General features: G+C 46.6%; 1 protein-coding gene across 1 annotated transcript in view; it reads right to left on the bottom strand.

The window, feature by feature from the left end:
- GRIP2 (glutamate receptor interacting protein 2) overlaps positions 1-25,001 on the bottom strand; it is a gene marked incomplete at both ends in the record, with an annotated part of 248,004 nt that overhangs the window by 15,105 nt on the left and 207,898 nt on the right. The window contains 9 exons of the mRNA XM_080350263.1: positions 1,557-1,696; positions 5,877-6,021; positions 6,312-6,457; positions 7,256-7,322; positions 14,240-14,320; positions 14,982-15,127; positions 20,048-20,234; positions 20,439-20,591; positions 21,482-21,607. Coding sequence (XP_080206389.1) covers positions 1,557-1,696; positions 5,877-6,021; positions 6,312-6,457; positions 7,256-7,322; positions 14,240-14,320; positions 14,982-15,127; positions 20,048-20,234; positions 20,439-20,591; positions 21,482-21,607 — 1,191 coding nt within the window. The remainder of the gene's footprint in view (positions 1-1,556; positions 1,697-5,876; positions 6,022-6,311; positions 6,458-7,255; positions 7,323-14,239; positions 14,321-14,981; positions 15,128-20,047; positions 20,235-20,438; positions 20,592-21,481; positions 21,608-25,001) is intronic.

Genomic DNA, 25,001 nt, shown 5'->3' with positions numbered 1-25,001 from the left:
TGCAAGCTGGTCGCAAACTACCCCAGCTGAAGTTACAGCCCCCTTACAAGATTGTCCAACCTGATATCAGTTCAAGGTTAATCATCACCTCTCCAGAAGCTTCCATGCAGTCTCATGACAACAGTGGAATCTCTGGGCCTGGTATTTTGAGGCTGAATTTCCCCTGATTAGTGGAAAATGGAAAGATGAATGTGGATGATGAAGCTCAGACATTCCCTTTCATTATTTTAGTAATAACAGGCCCTTATTATCATTATATCAAATTCCATTTCAGGAAGAAGCTACGCAAGAAATAGTTTTTCAGCACAAGCATTTCTTTGTACTGAATATTTTAAAGTCCTTGTTGATTAGAGATGCTGTTAGCCATCCAGCCCCTGGATCTCCGATTCGCAGCAGTTGGGTTAAAAAGCCCTCTGAAAGTCTGCATTTGTCAATGAGGACAGATTATTTTACCAAACAAAACCAGCGTCCTGAAAGTCCCTGTTTTCTGAGTATTCAGAAGATTGCTCACCATGATTAACTCAAGATTACCTTGAAATTTCAATTACACCTGCTTCATTCTCAGAATGATTAACGAGTCTCCAACTGGCACTTGCATGTCAATTATTTCAGCGAGTGGCTGTGACAATGCTAATGTCAGCAGGGGAAAAAAAAAGAGTGTTTCAGAACATGGATCAAGACGCTTGGCTGCAGGGAACAAGACTGGAGTTTCTTGAAGAGGAATCAATTCCCCTGTACTACCACAATTTAAAAAAATAGACAGAAAATACTGGGTGTGGGAAGAGACAGAAATGCAGTCAGAATTCACCTGCTACTTGCTGAACTTCATGGAAAAATCTCTGGCTGCAACTTTGAAGAAGTTGGGGAGAAAACTTCACATGTTCCTTGATTTTGCCGACACACCCCTCTCCGTCCCCCAAAAGAGTGGCTTGTCCGTACTAAATACGCTACCGCTCTTTGATACTGTGTCAAGAGGAACAGCTTCACAGCCACAGGGAGCTTGGCAAGGAAATGAGAAGTGGATTTCTAGAAGGACAGTAGATGCTTTGAAAGATGATCTTAGGGCCAAGAACCAGGAAAAGGGGCATAAAAGATTTATTGCAAACCACTTTCAAAAAGTTGAATTAAAGGTGTTTTTTTTCCATGGATTCTATAAGCTCAGAGTACCCTTGCTCATTTTGGGGGGTTATATTTAAAAAACAAAACAAAACAAACCTGCACTCTTCTACTTTTAAAATCATCTTCTGCTTCACTTCTGTGTGAAACGCTCACAGAGAATGGTACCAATGGCACAAGGTGCCAATCTGAAAATAAATTATCATTTCCAATAAACCTGCTGTCTAATCTCTCCCCAGTACCACAGAGAGTTGCCTTTTCAAAAATCTGTAAGCAAAAAAAGTCCATGTTTTCCCTGTATCCCCAGCCTTGCCACTGACCATGCTGCCTTGTCTCACCTTCCTCAACACAAAAAGGTACAGTGGTACCTGCTCCATCGCCCAGGGTCCTACATGGGGTGCACTTTCACCCCCCACGCCAAACCAGACCCCCCAACTCACTCTCCGTCTGCTTCTTGATCTTCAGCGTGACCGTCTCTCCCGCCATCTGCAGCAGGTGAATGGCTTCGCTCAGCGGTTTGCCCTTGAGGCTCACGTTATTAATGGCCAATATCCGGTCACCGACGTGGATGGCTCCGGTTCTGGGGAGAAAAGGCACCATTAGAAACCTCAGAGAAGCAATTTGCCTCTGCGAGACATGTCATTAAGTTGTCGCTTGAAGCAATAGCATATTAGCTCTCAGTGCTTTCAAATATGTCTTGGTTTCCCCTTGGTACACTGTATACTCATGATTTCCTCTTCATCACCATTACCAGGAATCCGGGTTCCACTCCCATCTTCCCCCTGTGTATATATATAAATATATGCACAGGAATGTATGCGCTCCTGGGGTCCCAGGCACCTTGGAAACTGATGCTGCAGACCAGCTTACAGTCAAAACTCTTCAAAGCAAGGGGGTCTGTATGCTAAAGCACAAGTATTTCCAGTGTGTGATGTTCATATTGATGGAAAGAAATGATGAGACAGACCTAGAAACCCATTAATTAAAAAAAAAAAAAAAATAGCCCAACACACACAAATTATGTGTTCAAGATGAACCAGTTGCAGATCAGCTCACGATGTGTTTAAAGCTCACCCCTACACAGCTGCACCACTGTGACTTTCTCCATCAGGACCAGCATTCTGGAAGAGTTTACCGTGTTTTAAGCACAGGCACGTTACAGCACTGGCTTCTGCTCTCAGCTAAATAAACCATCGGGCTTCAGCAACAGCCAGGGAAAAAAAACTAACAAGTTACTGCAGTTCTCCTGCTCTGTTCCATCCATCTGTGTCTACCTCAGCACCGTGAGGTTTAGTGATCAGGAACCTGTGTGATCGAGCCAGGAGGAGATGCAAATCCGGACTGTAATATCTTTTTGTCGATGGCAAAGCACCTCTCTCAGGTTACATCTCCAAACTGGACCACTGCTCCTGCAGGATTAGGATTTTATATACTGTCGCAGGCAAAAGAGCTGCTTGTCTTTCCCTGAAATGTGAAACTTTTGTAGACACGCTGCTGTAAAACATGTACTATAAGGGCAGCAAGTCGGGAAACGTAGCCCAATGGCAGGCAGGACTGTTCAGTCTGCGCTCCTGCTGCTGCTGAGATGCCTGGACAGTGGCACAGCCATGCCAGGCAGCCACTAGATGTCTGTCTTGTCCCACCCAAACCAGCCTGAACAAGCCCCTAGGGAAAATTTGAGCATTCAAATAAATTACAGATCAAACTGGAACAGGGGTATTAGTCTTAAAAGTTTCATTTACGTAGTCAAAAATAAAAAAAATAGAGCTTAACTGCTGGCAGTTTAAATGTGATGCTTTGCTCACTACAGTGGTTCAGCATTTGAGGGCCTCCTGCTGTAGCCCTGAGCCCAGCATGGGGACACATCTCCTACCCAAGACACTGGCCTGACCACCTGCCCCTGAACACGACTGCTCTGCAGAAACTGTGGAAGTGCAGGGAAAAACACAGGAACCATTAAAGACAAAGGTCTCGTTCAGCCAGGTACTTTTCTTCAAGAGGGGGAAGAAAATCAAAGTCCAGTCCTCTCATCTGGCCACCTCCAGGCGCCCCTGTGAGGACCAGCAGACAGAAGCTAAGTGGGAGAGGCAGAGAAAGCTGTTTCTAGCTAATGACCCTTGTGCCTCTCCATCCGCACTGACAAGTCCTTAATTCCCCTCAAACACAAACCAGCCCAAGGAGCAGAGTGCTCCATGTCCCTTCTTGCTCAGAGGACATGTGCAAGAGCAGAATTGAGCAACAGGTAAGTCACAAGGTGGAAAAAGGTCTGCAGGCACTTCCCAGGAAGCACTGGAGAAGAAGTGGCTGTACACACGTAGTAGGGATTTTCTTGGCACATAGGCAGGGTCACCATCACTCCTCCCCTCTGCCAAGACAGGTTGGTGCTGAGCACTCCTGGATAAAACCCTCCTGCAGCCACCCCCATTCTACTTGACCAGGTGGCACTAGAGGAGTCTGGTCAGGCACTTTAAAATGCCAGAAATAACCCAAAATTGCTCTCGGAGAACCATTACACCTCAATCAGAATTAAACAGTATTGTTCAGGCACATCACCAAGAAAATGGAAACCAAGTCCCATGGTCCAGGCTAAAGCCACCAGCAGGCACTGAAGGAGGAGAAACACAGACTAACATGAGAGAGAGGGAGCCACCGCTTGACACCAACCCGACAGCCTGAGCTGCCTCTGTAGGTTTCTATAACATCAGACATGTACAAGGAGAAAAACGTTCAAGGTCAAGATAAAACACAAGTCGTCTGAATCTGGAGCCTTTTCAGCTTAGATGGCCTGTCACCTGCTGTGACAGACGTGTGACAGATCCTAGAGGACACCTTGCCTTTCCCATCGCCGCAGCACAGACCTTCCACCCTGCCTCTATGAGAGCAGCCAGCGTGTTCTCGTTATCAGACGCCAAGATCTGGTCCACCCTGTGCCACTAGTGCTGAGATATGTCCTGTGCTCCAGCAAAAAGTCAGGCACAGATTTGGGTTAAACCTCTGTCCTTCGGAAACCTGTCCCACCCTTCAGAGCCTGGCTAATGGCACCTGTGGCACAGGGAAGGGCAGTGATGGCAGGAAAAGGACAAGTTAGGATAACACTGGGACCACCTCTCTTCCCTTGACAAGGTCAATCCACTCCCTTCTGTTGCTCCCAGGAGAGAAAAAATAACAGCATCTTTCCTGCAGGCAGCCTTCATCCTCACCCTCCCTGCAGCGAGACAAGGTTACCCAGAGAAGTCCCCGCGCTGCTCTGTCCCCACACTGCTCCTCCGCGCAGCCACCGTCATTTGTCACTCGGCCACAGTGAACATGCTGAACGGCTCCATTGCCCTTCTCAAAAGGCTTTTCGCTCTTTACTGCCTGCCAGCTCCTGATCAAAATTCAGTAGTACCGCAGCACTTGCCTGCGCAACGCTTCTGTGGAGCAGTCGCTGATGTGTATCTGAGTTCACAGGAGGAACGGCAGCAGCATTACAAAGGAAACTGAGAGCAACAAGGGCACGAGACTGTCTTCTGACACCTGACAGTGTCCGGGCTTTCTGTCCTCGCCCTCTCCCATGCTGGGCTGCAGGTACAGTGCAGAACTGCTATGCAGAAAAATCTCAGATCCTCTGTGGCTATTATTTTCTAGGGAAAAAGGCTGAATCCTACAGTGGCAAGCAGTGATATAAAATCCCCAGAGACAAGAATCACTAAGTCCATCCCTCTTCCGTACTACTAGGGAGACACTGATGTTCTGCTTTCTGTACCAAAGGAAAGCAATGGAAAAGTGCAGCAGCAGAGTGTCGTGAGAGCTCGAGGAGCCCAATGCAGAAAGAGGCGCTGAGCTGTTTTACAGCCCAGCTGAGTGTTGCTTTGTAACAGAAAAAAACGAATGGCCAGATCTGCAGTCAAAATGTCCCCAAGGTCTAGCACTTTCCACCTATTTCTTCAGGGGTGTTTTGCTGCTGTTCTCCCTGTCAGGAAGCACAGGGTACAGCCACCTTATGAGAAGCATGAGTCAGGGCTGCTGAAATTATCCATTTACACGTCACAGCTACTGTATAGACAGATTAATTAAAATACAGTGTATGACTCAGTTCCACCTTATATTCTCAGCAAAGTCCTGATCCTTTAAATCCTACACGTGCACATACATTCAGACACAGGAACAAACACAGTCAACCTCCCCGGCTGCTGAAGGTAAATCTGCACCTACATGTCTGCTGCTTGAGGCACACCAGCCCTGCACTGAGATACATCCACCCACAACAGACTACGCAACCAGCAAGAACAGGTCAGAAAACTCCTGAATTTCTGTGGTTTCAACAGGACACACTGCTGTCGTGGCTATAAGCCACAGTTTACCAATAGGCAAGTCCTGGACCGAAGTCTGTGGTGGTTTTGTGGGCAGGCTGGGCACTCTCCCCACACAACACATGCCCAGTAAATCACAGACCAGGAAGCATCTCCGTGGAAAAGGGGCAGATAAACACATTTTCCTGGCTGCTGATTCAACTGACACACTGGATGTGATGTTTCCAGAAGGGTCCTGCTTTGAGCCTCTCTCATTGCACTGACAGCTCAGTCCCAACCACCCCACAGCTACTGCACGTGGGTCTGCAGAACCAGAACAACAGGGCTGCCCCTGCTTTGCAGCGCTTGGTACCTTCATAGCACCTTTCCTTTTTAGCAGACTACAACACCTAATGACAGCAGAGGAAATTTTGCAAAGTTCAAGGTCCCTTCCTGCATCAGTTCAACCCCTCTGCCCCCAGAACTCACCTTTCTGCCAGCCCTCGTTTAGTCAAGCCTGAGATGACAATGGGATCGAAAGGTTCCTCCGTCCCAGAGATGGTTATTCCCAAGGGGCCGCCGTATCGCTTCAGTTCCACTGTGTAGATAATAGCACCGGTTGTCTCCTGCTCATCTGAAAGAGAAAAGAGGAATGCTGAATTTTTTAATTAGCCGTATAAAAGAGGTCATAGGAAAGACTTGCAACATTTAGAAGCAAAAGCCTGAGGTCTCCAGCCACACTCATAAAAAATAGGATTTTAACCATTCAGACCCTATTTAAGGGCAGAATAACAAAAATAGAATATAATCAATTGGAAAGTGATGACCAGACAGGCAGCAGCCCTTATCGCTGTTGGTTTGCACTACCTATTGGGAAATGTCATTACAGTGGATAGGCACAAGTTCGCATCAGGATTTCTGTACCAGAGTTATCTTCATCCTTCCTAATCTTCAATTTGACCAGGTCTTCACATTGCCTTAAAATCTGCACAGCATCCTCCATTGAGCAATTGTCGAGTCGGATGTTATCAATGGCTAACAGCTTGTCTCCCGGCTCCAAAGTTCCAGTTCTGCGTGGAAAGGAAAAGAAAACTAAAAGTACATTTGTATTTGCCTTTCAGATCCTGTGACGCGTTCAGTCCTGCCGTGGCGATGACAATATTAACTTTTTATTGCCCTTGATCTTTCCTGAGAAACAACCATGAACAGAGTCGGGGATAATTATAACTTAAAGAGAGGAAGCTTGTGCAGAGGGTGCATCAACACAGAACAAGGGAGGAAAATTAGATATACAGCCTGGGTAACCTACAGCACTGAAAAATGCCTGATGTTTAACTGATGGATATTCTACCTTTTATGGAAACTCCTGTATGAGCACTCATAGAAATGAGCCCTCTGGCAGCACTAAATTCCTCTGAAAGCCTTGCTATGAGGTGTTGAGATCAGAGGTGAAGTCAATAAATGCTGAGTTATTTGCACAGTTCTCCACCAGTGCCCACAATTCACTCACCTGAGCAGGAGCTGAGACAGAGTAAACTACCTGATGAGCCACAGCACCCTATGGGATATATGAAGCCCTTTACCACATGCCCTTTAATGCTAAACATCCATCTCCTATGGAGTTAGCCGACCTGTGAATCGGTGCCCCGGCCACCTTCTTCATTAGGTCAACTCTACTTGCTTCAATATAGATCATTTTTATCACAAACCCTACTGTGGTCTAAGACAAACCTCTAGTTTGAAATCTCCTTGGATGCTGCCAAAATCCAGACCCAAGTATAATACTGCTGCTTGGGCTTCATTCTACCTCTCACTACAGGGCTGGACACTTTGTGATGGGTTTGGCAGATGGGGAATTCTGCACTCACCTGTGTGCTACGCTCCCCTTCTTGATATCAGAGATGATCAAAGGCTCCCCAGGCTTTCTGCTTGCAGCTGCAAAAGAGACACATGGGTAAAAAGCTTGGTATTGAGTCTGCTCTCTAGGACACGGGTGGTTAATGGGGAGAAGGAGTTGTAAAGAAATGGAATTTATATTCCTTTGACAAAACGATGCTTCACACTCAAACTCTGGAAGCCATATCAGGAAAAAAAAAATGAAACCCTGCAAACATGTTCTGGTCGCCCAAGTTAGCTAGCTGCTGCCTTTTGCCTCCTCCCGAAGGGTGTCCAGCAGCAAAAGGTGGGATTGCCCCATCCCAGCACTGTTAAACACCCGCTCACCCACGTCTCTGATGGGAGACAGCAAGTGGCAATGGCTGTGGGGGCAGCTGGACATCAGCCCTGCTGCCAAGGGAGCGCCCAGCTCAGCGTCGGGGTTAATACAGGCATTTCTGTGATCTTGAAGTGAAGTGGGTTGGGAAGTTTTCCAGATGGAAAATAACCCAAGAAGAATTAGATAAAACACTGTTTTCCAGCTGATTCAGCTTCCCAAGCCACTTCATTATACAACAGGATAAATCAGGGCTGGTCCCAGTGCTGGAGCTGGAAGGGGTCACTTCCAACTCTTCTCTCCTGCCTAGCCCGGTAACTGTTTCAGCCCACGAGAGATGTGAGTACACATCTCTGGGAGCATTTGCATTTCCAAATTTGCCTGCAAGACCTGCTGCTCTCTTGAGAAACCCAAGTGAGATTTATGACTCAAACCCCTCCTGGCCTCCCTGCCATCCGCACACCAAACACACACCAAGAGTGTCCCTTTCACACCGTGTCACTCCCTCCTGCCTTGCTATGGGAATCGCATGCTCTCATGTAAAGGTGACAGAGCTTTTCAGCAAAAGCTGCGTGGGAAGGAAGAAACTTAGGGCGTCTGAACACATCAGATGCAGGTCAGAGATTAAAATATCTGTGATGCATGTGGCACTGAGGATGCAGAGATCCACCTGCCTGATCAGCAGTTAGAGAGCACTGCAGAAACTCAGACATCAAGGAGTAAGTGCTTCCTCTTAGCAACCTCTCTACTCTGGCTTTTCCTGGTTTTTATTTTCATTTATGAGATTTTACAACACATGTACTGACCTGTCACCTTTAGGGATACTCTCTCTCAGATGCAACTAAACCTCCTGTACTGAACAGAGCAAAAAACACAGCCAATCTCAGTCATAGCACAGCTGAGTATAGAAGTCAGGTCAGACCAGGACTGATTTTAGAATAGTCAGATATATTTGTGGCTGAGAGAGGTGTACAATGTGCTGGTCCGAGCAGTGGTGATGGGAGACCCTGTTGGCACAGCCTGAGCCCTGGGTCGGGCTGACATTGCTGCATGTTTAATCATTCCCTAGCCTGGTTCTGTCAAAGCGATCCAGGTTAGCAAAAATACTTTTCAATGCAAGGTTTGTTTACTAGTTTCAAAGCAAAGGTAGCGTGACAGAAAGAGGTTAGGGCAGATCTCCATAGTCCTGGTGGTGGGTTATAGTATTCAGTATAGTTATTTCTCTCCAAAGGACATTGTCTTGGTAATTTGTTTCCTCCAGGAAGACACAGTTCAGGTGTCCAGCCTTGCCTCTGGGTCTTACTTTCCCATCTATAAAATGAAGACAGCAGCAAAGGGAGTCGAGAGAGGAGATGGATGGAGAGATGGAGGCAGAAGCTGCTGTGCAGGAACCCGGGCTCGCTCTTGGCCACAGCTCTGGCTGTGACCTCCATCTGCCGGGGCAAACCACTTCAGCAGGGAAGTAGGCCCGTTTTCAGATACATTTGTATTTTTGGCAGCTTTACCAGTACCAAAGAGAGTTTAAATCTGCTCCAGTGGCCCAGAGAAAGCTCCATATATCAACAGCTGGTGAAGGTAAAAGCGTGGGGTGGGGGAGAAACTCGCAACGAAAACACTGCTTGGCCGTGGTGACAGGGCAGTGATAAAAAAAGGTGAATTGATCAATACTGTTATTTACTTTTTATAAATTGCTTTCAGTCTCTTGCCACCTCTGCTGTGATTCTGGCTCACTTGGTGTTTACTCTGTGATGGATGATGAGGCCAGAAACACATGTCCGGTTTGTGTTTTTGATAGAATGCATAATGACTTGAATCGGTAAATTATTCCCCTCCAAGGAGCACGAGCACATATCTCACACGCATCAACGCTTCAACCCGTCATAAATGCCCTTCGTTATTGACCAAGCTGAAGCAGCACATGCCAATGTGTAATTAAAAAAACTGTAACAATGCCATAAGAATATGTTTCAGAAAGGGGGCGTTTATAAAGGGGAAAAAAACCAAACAAAATCAGAAACCCAATAATCTTGGGATAACTAAGGAACAAGAAGAGGAATAAAAGCAAATCAGAATCTATTACAAGAAGCAGCAGTGAAAATCAAATCCCCAGTACCTAGCTTTTTCCTCTATCATTCATTAGTTTTAGCAGCAGGCGCATATATTATCAGTCCCTCCAGCAGGATATTTATCGCGCTGTAGATCTCTTTCCTTTCAAAATCTCCAGGTAGCAAAACCAGGATAGAATATCCCACTTGGGTGAAAGCAGCAGAGTGAATCAGCTGCAAATCTCAGTGGAAGCTGCGCTGCTGGTGAGGGGATACGACAGGAGACTGATGGCAAGGCCCAGGTTAATCCAGCACCAGCAAAGCTGGAGTTGCTCAGCCCACAGATCCATCTTCTCGCTAGGACTGTGATTACACTGCTTAAGCAACTAAATCGAAGTTATCTATCTATCCAAATCCCGTTTTTATCGCCTGCAAGCAGATATACTACCTACTCCTTATCTGCAGTACTTCACGCCAAGGGCACAGGAATTGATTTGTTAAGATATATAAAGGTAATTTGATAAACATGCTATATAAAGCATTACTGCATATCTAAAATGAATGGTAATTTCAATATCTGTTTAAAAAGCAGTAAGAAAAGACCTATACCCTGCAGCAAATTTCACAACTAGACCTTGGAGAGGATATTTGAGACAGATAAAAAAAACCCCAACAAACAAACACCACCACACCACACACGCACAAAACGGCCACACACCAACCACAAAAAGCAATCTTTTGTGTAATCAACTATCATTTTCCAGAGGCTAATAACAAATCCATATCTTATTTTAAGAGGTCAGGTATTGAACATACAAGAATACACAACTATTAGCTTCTCGCTGCTGGAGATTTTAATTTGTAAGAGATTTACAGAAAACCTACAAAGGCGTAACTGTATCATTAGAGCTGAATGCAGGCAGCAAGATCAGAGCACTTAAGGCGCGTGTTCTGCTAATGGAGATGAGTAGTTCAGGCTGACAAGAGCCGAATCTTCACATCTCTGTGTCAAAAACCTCAGTCTGCACTGAGTCTCCGCGTCCTCACTATTCTGAGCACCTCGGAGGTCTCTGCAAACAGTTGAGCTCCACAGCCCACCCAGCTCTCTGAACCTCATGGAGCAGAAAGGAGAGCACGCTTTGCTCTTAAAGGAGAGCAGTTTTTCTACAAACAAATGCAGCTTCTCCCTGGGACAGAACCCAAGGCACCGGAGGATGGAGAAAATCAGGGTGATTTTGCTGGCTCCTTGTCCTGTCACCCCCTGGACAAAGTGCAAGGAAGCAGCACACATAAGGCAGCTTTGGTGTTTTGCTTTGCTAATTTTCATTTAGCAGATGTAGGAGACTGAAATGAAACTTCAGGGCATCGTGCCACAGAAATACAAAGCGGAATCAGTGAGAGTCTCACCCCCTGGATTTCCTATTCATCCTTCAGGGAATGGAAGAGGAAATAATGCTATATGCATATATTTCCATCATGCGTCTTAATTTGCTGCATCCCTCTGCTATGCTGTGTTTGAGCAGGGGGAAGAAACCCACCTGTGCGCACAGATCACAACCAGGGGCTCATCTGGCCCAAGCTTTTTCTTTCTAGAAAACCCTGAGACCTCAGCGATGAAATGTCCTCAGCAAATATCTGCCCCTCACCAGGAGCAAGCACAGACCCTCCATGTTCATCCCAGACCCGGCAGCGCCTGCCCTCCTCCCACAAAAACCTCCTGGGTCTGCAGCCCTTTTATGAACCTTTCCAGCAGATTTATGGTTCCTCCCACAGCCAGCTCCATTACAAGAATTCGTCCAACGCATCCACCAAGAATCCTGCTCTCCCCACTTAGCCCATCTCCCAGTTAGCTCTGAGAGCCACAGCACAGCAAGGACTTGATCGGTTTTATTTCTGTAGCGCTCCTCCGATGAGGTCAGAACACTTTCTGCCTGTGTAAGAAGGCAGCAGAGGAATTAACTACAGATGAACCTGCTGAAGCTCAGGTAAAACTCAATGAAAGCAACTAATCTTTCATCGACAGTGTAGCTGAACCACCAAGTTTATGGACAAACCCAATTCTGTGGCCACAACAGTGCAGGAGGATCTTCTACTGACCCCTCTGGCTTGTCATCTATTTAATCTGCCCGAGTTCTACAGAATAGGGAACAGGAATTGAACGTGGGAGGCCAGTAAGCCAAGTCCTCTGCTATAGAACAGTAGTTATACGCTTTTTCCTTGTCAGAAGGAGAGCTGTAAAAGCTGCTTCTAGATCTATACAAGCATCCAAATGAGCAGAACCAGGAGGAACTGAGCAAAACAGAGTTATTTTTACCTCTTTTCTCTTGCATCACACTCCCGCATGCACATCATGTCCCTGCAGGAGGTACCATAAGGCTGCTTGCTTTGGTTTTAATGTTTGGTATATTTATCTGCCCAGTCAGAGGCAGAGTGACAAAGTGATGATCTAATTTGCTAAGGGTCATGTGGACACAGGCTTATCCGGACTAATATATGAAAACAGAATTAGAATTCAACTAGCATTTCATCCTTGCCACTGCATTTTCTGGCTGGCTTTTTGCTCCAGTTGTAAATATAATTTTGGCTTTGATTCAGCAAAGGACTGAAATATATCTAAAGTTTATGCATATGGATTACTTCAACAATGTCCTGCAAATGTGTTCAACAATCAAAAATCTATTATATTGTTCAAAAATTGCTTTGTAGTTAGATAATGGGTATCTAACTATTTAAAACCCAGGGGTTAGTTTCTTTTCATTTGGAAGTGATTTCCAAAAAGTGTGTGAAATCAATTCTTTAAACAAATTTCAAATGAAAATATTTTCAACATAAAAATACATTTGAAGTGTAAATGCACACCTGAAGAAGGTCCCATTTAAGTGAGACTCCACAATAACAACTGGAGAGCAAAAAGAACCTGGGAGTTGCTGGCAAAAACTAAGCTTTGAAGTTGAAATGAGGTGAAACCCCTGCTCAAGCCAGCAGTTTTATGCTCCCAGATCCATCATCCTGGGTTGCTACCTGCAATGGCGATGCCAACGCGGCAGGCTGGGCTGCTGCACCGTGCCCCGCTCCTCCAATGAAATGTCCTTACGGGCACCCTGCTGCTTTCTGAAAGCACTTTGATGTGTTCAAATAGTAATTGCTACCAAGCTAAATGTTAAATACTGTGCTGCTATTTCTGAGGGTTATCCTTGTGGCACAAATAGGGAAGCTGGGAAGAATGAGAAGAAATAACACAGGGCGCAAAGTCGTCACCCTGTCGATGTTCGAGTCACTCCTGAGAATCACCCCACTTAGACCAGAACACCTCCAATTAACTCACTGACTAATGCTGTAAATGCCAAGATGTAATTATAAATTGCTTATCTACTTTAATGACACCTCTCTTTACAGTGTCCCTAGCAACTGCATTCCCCATACACAGCTGGGTCCATGCTCCCGGAGCTCAGACTCAAGATCCCATTACTGCAGTCTCACAAGTTTCTCTGTTCCAGCTGAGAGGTGGTGGCAGCCTCTGGGCACAGCAAATCTGAGATGATTCAACTCCGTTTACCCAGCAGGGAAAGTGGGATGAGTGACGCAAGACCTGCTCATATTTCATAAATGAAATGTTAACTGATGCAAGACAAGACTCCTGGCCGGCCAGAAATTTGGGATGGATCTGCCTGTATCATCCTCGTACAGCATCCCCTCCAAAGAAGCCAAAAGGTCTTCACATGAAAAACATGCTTTAGGAGAGAAACAAAGATAATTAGAGAGAAACAGAAAAGAGAGAGGAGAAAGAAAAAGGTTTATGTCCTGTTCTCTCAGCACCCACCAAATCGTGGCACAGGGATCTCCTCTTCCATGGTTGGGGTTAGTCAAAGCAAGGGCTCCTGGCAAACCCTGCCCAGCACCTTCTCCTGCCACTAAAGTGCCTTCCCCCTACCTCTAAGACCACCCACCCTTTTCATCCTCCTCCTCCTCTCTACCCTTCAAGCTGTGGGTTCCCCTCACTCTTGCTTTATTCCCTCCACCCTCCCCTGCAAGAGTCCCACGAGACCCAGACAGGAACATAATACGAATGTGAGCAAGGAAATAAAAATAATATTACTAACAATATACTGTACTATAAGTCCGTGGCACAGACCAGCTGATCATTTCAGATGTAGAATGAGAGGAAATGGCCTCAAGTTGTACCAGAGAAAGTTCAGATTGGATATTAGGAAAAACTTATTCACAGAAAGGGTTGTCAGGCACTGGAACAGGCTGCCCAGGGAAATAGTTGAGTCACCAACCCTGAAGGGGATGGTGGGTTCTTAGGGACGTGGTTTAGTGCCAGAGTTAGGTTATGGTTGGACTCAATGACCTTGATGGTCTCTTTCAACCAAAATGATTCTATGATCCTTTGCCCCAACCCTTCATGCAGCTGCTTTTCTCCGCGGCAGGCAGGGACCACACATCTAATTCAGTTTGGGATAAATCACAAGCACTGTGAGCACTGTCAGGAATCCCCACAGAATATTCCCTCTCTCTGCTGGGCCCCTCTGATGTGCCAGGGTGGAAAAGCAGCAGCTCTTGCAACTGCAAGCACAAGTCTGAGCAATACTTACAGCTAATTGTAATTCCAAGCTCTACACCCCTTTTCTTGGGCAATTTAACATGGAAAGTACCGCTGCTGGGTATGACAGACTCTATAAAACCAAAAAGAGACAAAAAAGAAAACAGGAGAAGAGAGAGAGTTTTCAGTTGAATGGATGGTTTCTTTGGAACCAAGAAAAACAAGCCCATAAAACCCAGTTTTATTGATTCAAATAAGGTTGCTATTCGAGGCCCTGCAGACTTCAGGTTAAAATTTGGATTCTGATTAAAACTACATGCTCTGAATGTCAAGTGAAGAGCTCATGTCATGCTGTATTTCAAGACTGAGGCAGCTGTCAATGTAAAAGGAAAAGGTTTTTTGTTTTTTGGGGTGTTTTTGGTAATACTGAGCTGCACATTAGCCCCAGCCAATAGCTTTGGCTTCCTCCTTGCTTTCAAGGCCATAAATTAACATAAATATTATTCATAGTAATGGGCAAATAATTAAAGTGCAGGTGGCCTCTTCATCTACTCCTCACAGCCAAGTGGCAAGAACAAGGCACTTATGAAGGGATCAGAAGAAGGACCCTCCATCTTAGTGCATATTACAGACCAAGAAATGGAAAAGGTCCTCACAGGGTCCTCTTGCTCTTCCTTCTGAGCTCTAGCAAATACCTCACATATTTGTGTGAATACACTCCCTCCTACGGGTTAGTAAAGGCCCTGGCAGAGTCTTGCTGGCAGCGAGGAGCAGAAATTCCTTTGGCAACGTACCTGCGACATCAAATTCGATCTCGAGCACCACTTTGTTTGTGAGCGCAGCATCACGCAAAAGCTGATTAGCTTCCTCCATGGTCCCGTCCTCAGTCGCAATGCCGTTGATAGAAAGGACTCTGTCTCCTACTTGGAGCAGCCCACACCTGCAGTTCATGTTGGGAAAAGAGGGGAAGGGGACCAGGAGACAGAGGAAAGGAGAAAAACAACCCCACAACCAGGCGTGAGTTACTTTTGCCAGGAAAATCTATTACTACACACACAGAGTAGTAATAACAAACCACAAATCTGCAGAAGTGGCCCCAAAGACAAGATAACTCATTCTGCACTGCCCATCCCAGTGCTGAGCGCCCCTGGAAGGCCACAAGGCAGAAAACCCTCATGGTTTGCCTAAATTCAGACATACTTTGCATTTTGGTCGTATTTCCTGCAACTTGCAGGAAGAAAAAAAAAGTAGCTCTCACCTTCCTGAAAGTCAACACCATGGCCAACTGGTGCATGGTAAGTGCAAGGGCCTCCTACTCTATATAACAGTATACGGCTCTTTCCATGTGCTTGCACCCTCTGAAACCCAAGCTAATGGCACTGAAAATTGCACGAATTCCTCTGTTTAATACATGGCTAATACTGACTGAAGCTACAGTCCAATGAACTCACTGAAACATCTCAGCAAATTAGATAATCATTTATCCCTTGTAATTGCGTTTCTGGAAGCCAAATGTACATGGATACTGTTTAACTGCCTTGAAAGGTCAATATTATTCCCATGCGATATCCTGCCAGTATAACCACAACTGGCACTTTGGGGTTTTTGGCTTAGACATGCGTTCTTCAAGAGCACAGATCAGCAGGTTTTTTTACTTTGGAAGAAAAACAACGATGGCAATGCTATGTTGGAGATACACTGCTGAAGCATGGCTGGTCTCTTGGGCCCTCTCTGTATTTCTAAGCAAGTTTTTTTCACACATGAACCACCACATCCAAAATGCAGCCTCCCCCCCATATAACACCAGCAAGACAATCTTCCGTGTCACTGAGCCCATGACTCTACAAAAATCAAGAGTGCAGCATTCCCCATGACTGGCCACGGGCAGTGGGTTGCTCATCCTCCTCCTCCTCATCCTTCATCAGTTGTTTGCTATAACCACATCTTTCCAGGTTTTCTGCTCACATTTGTAAGGCTGTCCGCTTGAGCAGAGCTTGAGAAACCATTCCTCATCCATCATTAACATAAGCTACAGAGGGGGCTCCAGAATGGGTCAAAGGTTATGGGAAAAAGTCCAAGGTTCACCTCTACATTTGTAGTTATTTTGCCATAAAGATTTCCCAGAAGGCATCGACTATCCTGTTTTGAGCCTTCTCCAAAGAATCTTTATTCCCTTGCTCTTTAAGGATCAAGCACATCCTTTGCCCTCTCCTTTCTAGATGTCACCTTCCACTGATATTTCATGGAAGACAGCTTGGTTTTTTACCAATCCTTTCAGCCACTCTTCATCACTCACACCCAATCCAACTGTAAGAAAACATGGTACTGCAGCTTCTGGCCACATGAACATAACACGAAAAGCAAGGGACACTGGCTGTATTATTCACCTCCAAACAACAGGACATACATGAAAGGCCAGGTTATCAAGAAAAAATACACACATTCAAATTCAAAAGAAATGCACGAGCACAACAGTTTTTGCCAGTGGCCCATCAAAAGCAGAGATACGAGCAAATTTGGAGAGAGCCCAGGGAGGTTATTTTACTGGTAGGAAGGTATTAAACTTGCAGTATATTTATGCTGCTGCCTGAATTCATGCCACCCATGGAAAAATGCCGGTTATTTTATGGTATGTAAATTCAGAAGTGTTTGTTCAAGGAGACTTGGATTAGGACAGACAACTCTATGGTGTACAAATGAATCCACCCTTGCGAATAAATTGCATCAAGTTTAATTACGGTCCTTTACTGGACTTGTGGTTATGCAGCCACATAGTTGTGCTTGGAAATATCAGCTTATAAATATGAAGATGGCAAGGAGTATGACAGAGATGCCTCCTCCAGCACTGAGAACCCTCTTGCTATGGCCAGAGTGCACCTTTTGGAAAGGAAGGATCAACACCAGCATCACACAGACATCACTTTGTCATTTCAAGGTCTCACAAGGACACAATCCATTTTGGCATCACCATTTCAGCCACAAGGGCTGAGAGATCACAGGACACTTTTACTCAGCATGAAAACAAACACTTTCCACCCTTCTCACCAGAGCTACCGTCTCACAAACAACTATTTCTTTTGTTTCTTCACTCATGGTGGATTTGCCTGGGTATTTTATAGCCAATAGCTCTGTTAGGTCAGAAGTCTTTTATTTCTTTTGCATCTGTGTATGCCTGCACATCTGTATCTGCATGTCAGTGGGCAGGTCCCAGCCTCCAGGAGATCAAAGCTTTGCTGACAGCTTCACCCAGCTGCCAAACTTCCCTCTTACAAACTATTCATACTCAAAAGCCAGAAACACAACGATCAAACAACTGTGTCTGAGCAGAGCTAGAAAACATGTAACTCAGCAGGAAGCATTGATTTTGGATACCAGGATGGAGAATCCAGATAGTCTCCCACTGCTGTCAGTGACAGCTGGGGGAGGAAGGACACGAAAGCTGTGTGTTTCAAGGCAGCCAAGAAGGGATGTCAGGCATTTTCCTATTCCACCCTCCCTGCTGATAACACAGGCTGAATCACTGTCTCATTTGGAGCCCAAAGGCTTCATCTTGCACCCAGAAAACAACAGGTGGGGAGGGAGATCTATTAGAGGCTATTGGCTGTAAAACAAATCACGAGTCAGGGAGTTTAGAGCTTTTGCTTCAAACCGCCTGCCACAAGCTAGCACGAAGCAGATAATAAATACGAGGCAGCCCAACCTCCCCGAAAAGAGGGCAATGCCATCCTGCTCCCTGGTAGCACTCGAATTTGTTGGACACCCAAGAGGCAGTTTCGCCAGAGCAAGCCAGACGGACAAAGCGATTATGGATCATACCCTTGTGCAAGAGCACATTTAGATTTGCAGGTCTTGCATGAGAGTGCGCAAACAATGCAGAACAGAGCCCGGCTGCTGAGCCTGATCCCTTTATCTCCACCAAAACCCTGTTTTGCAAAGGGCAACAAGTGCAGCACAAGAAAAAGTGTAGCTCAGCCAAGAGCCCAGCTTGGTAAAGGGGGAAAAAATGGTTCTAATGTCTTGGGTGGCACTTATACAGGACCTCTCAAGGGCACGGTATCTATAAATATGTATTATAAATATGTATTATAAATAAATATCTAGGAAGGATGGAACACACAGGCTCTGTGGGACAGCAAGAAACAACAAGTGAAATCAAAACATAAAATTGCCTTCTTCACCTTGCTGCAAAGCCAGTGCACTTATCGCTTCAAGCTGGGGAGGAAAGACGCATGGTCTAAGAGATTTAATCCCCAAATCAAATTCAGGCTGCAAAAGCAGAGAGGATTGCTCCCTGTCACCAGAAAGCAGCAGCCAGGAAAGTGCGAATCCTGCTGGGTGGGCAGCCGAGAGGCAGAGCGGAGTGTGTGACACATTAGAGCCGGGCACGACCGCACCACGGGGCTTTGCTTTCACTACAGGCTCGGCAAGAGCACAAACCAAAGGATTTCGCACATCTCCCTTCTCCCCTGGGACAGCAGGCTTTGTTGCTGCCTGATTTATAAAAGGAGTTTGGTGCTTTGCAATGTGAGCCAAATTCACCCTGGTAATAGAGGATAAAATAAACCAAACCAACCAAAACAAAATACCATCACTTTCCTTTTTAAACTCTGTTTGAAAACAAAAAAAAGCATAAAAGGCTTTTGAAAGCTTTCTTAGCTTGCATAACACAGCATAACTCTTTCTCCTGTGCCAGCCCCTTGTCCCCATTCTCCCACAGACACAAGCACCAGGCACCGGTGCTTTCCCCTGCCCCTGCATCGGCTGCCTGGAGGAGCTCCCACACCAAGACCACTCTGCACATCAAGGACTCTCATTGTCTTTTGCAGGTGCTTTCCCAGATGTATGACTCCCCATGGGTTTGTGTCGGGCTGGCTTGAGGATACCAACCATCAGCACATGCTGATGAGACCCTTGGAGTCTCCTCCTCCCCAGGAAGGGTCTGCAGCAGGTGCTGAGCACTAGCACATCATTGAATCTCAGGTACCCTCGGCAGGATGGGCCACGAGTGGAAATCACAGGTGGGAAGAGGAACCATTACGAGGCTTTAAGTGCCATCTCACCCCTCACTGTCGCATCTAACAAAACCAGCTCTCCTTTCCACTCTGCAGGAGCTCAAGCCATGCTGGGACCTGGTCCCTTTAGTGAGAAAAACCTCACTACAGGGCATCTGCACAGTCCTGCACAGATATTTGGGCAGACTTTACATCCAGCCAGCAAGGGTATGGGGAGAAGTTTAGCCAGAGCAGACAGAGCTCCTGAGCTGAGAGACGGCTGCTGGAGCAGCCACTGCCCCCAGTGTCCCCAAGGGGTGACACGCAGCAGTTAATGACACTCCTCCATTCTGCTCTTTTCCCAGCATTATTGAGCAAAAGCAAGAGTCCTTAAATGCAGCACCCACCTGCTTCTCGACCAGAACCCTCCTGTGCAGTGCAAAACCTTGGCTTTAAAGCCAGTTTATACTGCTATAATGAAACCTGGCAGAAAACACTTCGCTAGGCCCACTTACTTAGATATTCCCCCTTTCTGCACCCAGACAAAAGCTTCATCTTTCAAAAAGAAATAAAAAAAAAATAAAAAGGAATGGGAATGGCTGTCTCCCACAGATACACGCTCCCTTCCTCCTCCTCCTCCCAGAACAGCCGCAGCCTGGTGCCAAGACGTTCACCTGGGATGCGAGGGAGGCCACGGTCAGCCGACGAGTGCAGAAATGGCAGTGACAGTAAACCATGCCCAGTGAAGAATGGGAGATATTACAAAGATGATAGTAAATATCTACATGAGCCTCTGAGGAGAGAAAACAAACCAAACCATGAAATGTTCAGCAGCAGCACCATCAGCATCCAAGGGCAAGGTCTCTAACCTCTCTGCCGGGCTGTCGGGCTCAATAAAACGGACGAGAGGTGGGGAAGACAGGGTTTCAGTAGCAAAGATGCCTCCCTGGAGCTGAAGTCCGAAGCCATTCAAAGGGTCCCCCCTGAGCACCACCTCTGTTGTCTCCGTGTGGACTATCTGCCCGCCAGGACCCACCGTGCTGGAGGCCAGCGACACTGAGGAAGAGAGAGGCAGAAGGTCAGGGAGGTCACAGTCAACATAGCAGGTCTGGTCATGGACCTCAGTCTGGCACTGGTGGGGACAGTGACCAAGGATGAGAGAGGCACTGACAGTGCTGAGATGAGCAGTCCTACCCCAGCTAAGTCAACAATAAGGACAGCAAAGCAAGCATGCACACCCCAGCCCACTGCTTCTCTTACGTGAGCTCTTGTGCTCCTTCTTCTTCTGCCTCCTCCTCAGCATGGTGGTGCGGGGGCTCATGGGGTGGGAGCTGCGAGGTAGCGTGTTGGAGTTCTGGCACGGGAAGCCCTGCGCGTTCATGGTGGGAGACGAGAAGTTGGCAGCCACCAGAGCTGGGGAAATACAGACCATGTTGAGGATGCGTGCAGAGAAGCATGGCAGCAGGTTCATCTAATGGGTGTTCATCAAACACCTAATGTGCTTGGACTACCTCCTTCTTCCCAGGCTCAGGACAAGGTGAGAACCTTGTCCTGGACTTGCAGCTCCAGGAGAGCTGAAAATGGGCTTGGACTCAGATGGACATTGCTCTCTGGTGTGCACTGACTCCCGTGGGTGGGCTGCCTGTCACTGCGGCACCCAGGCCACCAGGTAAGAAGCATATCACGGATGCAGGGCAGACAACAGCAGGTTGGCACCATGGCACTAATGAATCTTAAATACTCACAAAGAGAAACCCCAGCTTGAACTTGAGCTGCTGGGCAACTGGGCTGCCCTGTCTGCTTCCCACAGTTTGGACACAGTGCGATGATTCCTCCTCCCTGTCTTACTGTCATAAGACAAGAAACTTGGGGCTGAACAGAGCCTATTTCTTTCAAGAGGTGTGTTTACAGATTTTGAAGCAGCTATAATCTGGCTGCTAACATGTTGTGTAGCACCAGAGCTGAGCTGGATGCATCGTGTTACTACACATCACCAGAGATGTCCTCCTTGTCCCACAGCAACTCGTTTTTGCCACATGAAACTGGGCACTGGGGTGGGGAGTTAGAGGATGGGAGACAGAGGCTGCCCAGCACACGGCTCTCAGTGCTGTTACCGGATCTGCGTGTGCTGGGCTGCACATACTGGTTTTGTACTTCAGCACTGGACCTGTGGAAACAGCCCCAGGTGACCAAGGACGAAACAAGTGACAAGCCAGGTTACAGAGTTGGGTATTAAAGAAATGGAGGGCACAACATGAATGAACACGCGCAGGGGTGGGGGCAACATCATGTGCTGAGGTTACATTTGCAGTAATCCTGTCCAGATGTCTGGTTCCAAGTGGGTGTCTTGCAGTGCCCGGGATGGTGGGTGTGACAGTAGTTGACACAGGGGTCCCAGCAGTGGTGATGGTCACTCTTCTGCACCTTAACTGATGGCACCCAGGGGAGCAGCAATCACCACAGGCAGAGAGAAGTTAGAGAAAGAAAAGGTGAGAAGCATAAGCCAGGAGATTGTAGAAAAGAGCCTCGCACTGGCTCTGAACAAGTCAAGACCCAGACACAGTGTTTCGAGCACCAGCCACAAGTTTCCCATCAAGGCCATCAGCGTTCTCCGACAGCACCGGGGAAACCTCCTTGCGCTGTTTCGTACCTTGCTGCCAGAGCTGCCCTCCCAGGAACAAGGCTCAACGCCTTCCACACATGCCAAGGACTGCTCTGAGCACTTCACTTGGCTTCAGCAGTGGGCTGTTTAGCAGCTGCTCTTGGCCAGGAACCCATGGCAGGGTGCACACATGAATGAAAGACAGGAGGAGCAAAGGGCCACCTCCAGCTCATCAGAACAAAAGGGATTTTATACACTGCTGCTTAAAGGCAATTACAGAGGGCCACCAACACAGGAAGAGATGCCAATGCCGTGGCAAACAGCAAATAAAAACATGGAACCAACATGGAAGACTCTATTCAAGGCCATGTAACTGCTTTAGCTTCAACCCTCATCCCAGCCCAGTGTGTGTTGGCAGAGATCTGTTGCAGTGTGACATCCATCACCCCAAAATCCCCTGTCCCAGGACCTTTGGCTCAGATTCCAATGTCATGAGTCTCCTCTGAAGTGTCTCAGACACGTCCTCAGGCACAGGTCCCGTGTCTGTTCTCACCAATTCCTCTTTTGCCCTTGGCCAGCACAGGGTCAATCAGTTTTCCTCGCCCAGCAGCACTGGGTTTTCTCTCCCAAATCTGCACTGCACTGTTTGAATCTATTTTCTTCCGTGAGGAATTGCTGGTTAATGAGCAAGATTGCTTTTATTCATAAACATGAATAGCATCCCACAGCGGAGCATCACTGCAGCCACAAGTTATCCCAGACCTCTGCATCTTACAACCACTTCTAGTGACTAGCAACCACCTTTCTAGGACGAGATCTCCTCCAGGCTCTGTATCCTCCAAATCGGCAGAGACTCCACCAGCACTGGCACTACCAGAGCTTTCTGAGGGTGCACACTTGGCACAGGGACTCAGTTTATTCAGAGTCCGCCCAGAAATCTCATCTAAAGGTCATCTATTAGTGCCTTTAACAGTGGAAACCCATATTGTGTGGCATCAAATCATTTAGGTCAGGATTTCCAACCAATATAGTGATGATATTTAGTCTTTGCTAAATATTTAGTGAGTTTAGCACTTACTGTATCAATCTCTTAAAAAATCCATTTCCAGCTCTGGGGTTTCTATTTTGTGAATTCAAAAGTAAATTCAGAGCCAGTCAGCTCTAAATTTAAAAAAAAGTAGCTATGTCTAGACAAAAAGGAAAGTTCTTAATAAAATTAAATACTTTGAACATGAGGGATAGAGCTTATGGGCATATATACAAAATCATTTAATCCATTTATACTAATTAAAACTCTCCCATTTGTCTATAAATACTTAGCTCATATCTGTGCCTTTGAAACTCGGCTGTCAGCGCATCAGGAAGGAGACAAGATTTTGGAAAATTCTGTGATAAAAACCTGCAGCAGCCTTCCCCATGCTTTTATACATCATCCCTGCCTGAGGAAACCCATCCGTCCCAGTATCGCTCTTGGGCACCATCCGCTCCTGCTGATCTTGTGAGCAGGGCGTAATCCTCCCACAAACTCTCTAAACGCGCCCGGAGCCACAGAGAAAGCAAACTCAGTTTGACAAATCCCATGCTTCAGCATTAGACTGTATGTTTGCATGGCAGCTGCAGCTTCAGATCCCTCTCTGCCTCCTCAATAACCGGATTTTGGTTACACGAGAAGCCACACTTAAAAAATGTCCTAAGAAGCCCCACACAGGCACGTGCTGGAAGGACTCAGTAACACAGGTGCTGAGCAGGGATGCGTTTGCACCGTCTCCTCTCTTTGGCTGCTTTTCCCAGGCTTCACTCTCTTGCCAACCACAACAGTTTGCTTTTGCATGGCCCATTTTTTCCTTACTGCCCCTAGTTTGTTTCCCTAAACTCAGAAGAAGGAGCCTGTGGAGCTGGCACACAGCACTGGGAGCAGAAGGCAGCATCTCTCCTAAGTCCAAACACGGTTTGTCAACTTTGGTGCAGTTCTTCAGCTGCTCACCATAGGCTGCACGGGGCTGTGGCTGGTTACACCAGAGGAGCACTGTTTTCTGAGCTGCTCCCCTTGTCCAATGTGCTCTCATAGAATCATTCTGGTTGGAAGAGACCATCAAGATCATAGAGTCCAACCATAACCTAACTCTAGCACTAAACCACGTCCCTAAGAACCTCATCTATAGGCCTATTAAACACCTCCAGGGGTGGTGATTCAACCACTTCCCTGAGCAGCCTGTTCCAATGCCCGCCAGCCCTTTCGGTGAAGAATTTTTTCCTAATATCCAATCTCTCCTTCCCATCCCCACCACCACCTCCCTTACCCATCTCCATCAGCACTGGTGAAGGTCCAAGCCCAAGCACTGATCTCCAACCACACACCTCTGCTTCCTAACAGCCATGTGAATGAACAGCATCCTTCCCTACAAGCTCCCATGTGTTAGAGTTTGATCAAAGTGGGAACAATTCTTATATCCCTTACTTTTTAATAATAAAGCATTGTAATTACTCTGCCAGGTTGGTGTTCTGTATTTCTGCCGCAGCAAACTGATAAGTGTATGGAGGTTTGAGTAAAAAAGCTCTGAACACATCGAGCTGTCCTTCCACAGATCCTCCTCCTCCTGAGCTGCTTCTGAATGCACATATTGTGAAAGAAGATTAGGACCAGGGCACTAATGGAAGGAGGAGAATAGTTCATTTTAACAGCCATTGAAAAAGGATTATAGCTTTCCATTTTTTCTTGGGCACAAAGGTCAAGTCATCCATTCCCTTTGCTAAACTGCTTTAATTCTGCACAAATTGGACTGGACATGTGAGAGATTTCTTTCTAGACATGGAGATGTTATTAGATTTTATGTTTCACTGCATTAAGTTAAATAAGACAACACAGATATTTTCCTCCTTTCCCCAAACTGCCCTGGAAGAGAATGATGAGCTGCGCCCAGGGCTACTGTGCACCAATATTATTAAAATGCATATCCCCAAGAGACAAGTGATTGAAAATGGTTGCAAAAGGGGCTGGTACTGAACAGTCATGCCTGAAATACCTGAATTACAAGACCACCAGTATGGACTGTAACAAAACTGCAGGCAGGATTTGCAACAAATCTGCTGGTACTGAGGCTCTCTTCACAGCAAGGTTCACATGAGAGCCTGAGTCAGCCTCTCACGTGCAAGGAGAAACGAAAGGTGAGCAACAAGGATGCTCACCAGGGTGAATTCCTGATGACATTTACAGGCATTTG

The sequence above is a fragment of the Nesoenas mayeri genome (genome assembly GCF_963082525.1).
Source record: "Nesoenas mayeri genome assembly, chromosome: 10".
In the NCBI taxonomy this organism is placed as follows: domain Eukaryota; kingdom Metazoa; phylum Chordata; class Aves; order Columbiformes; family Columbidae; genus Nesoenas; species Nesoenas mayeri.
The sequence above is the reverse complement of the archived record's forward strand: the minus strand, read 5'-3'. Positions and strand labels throughout refer to the sequence as shown.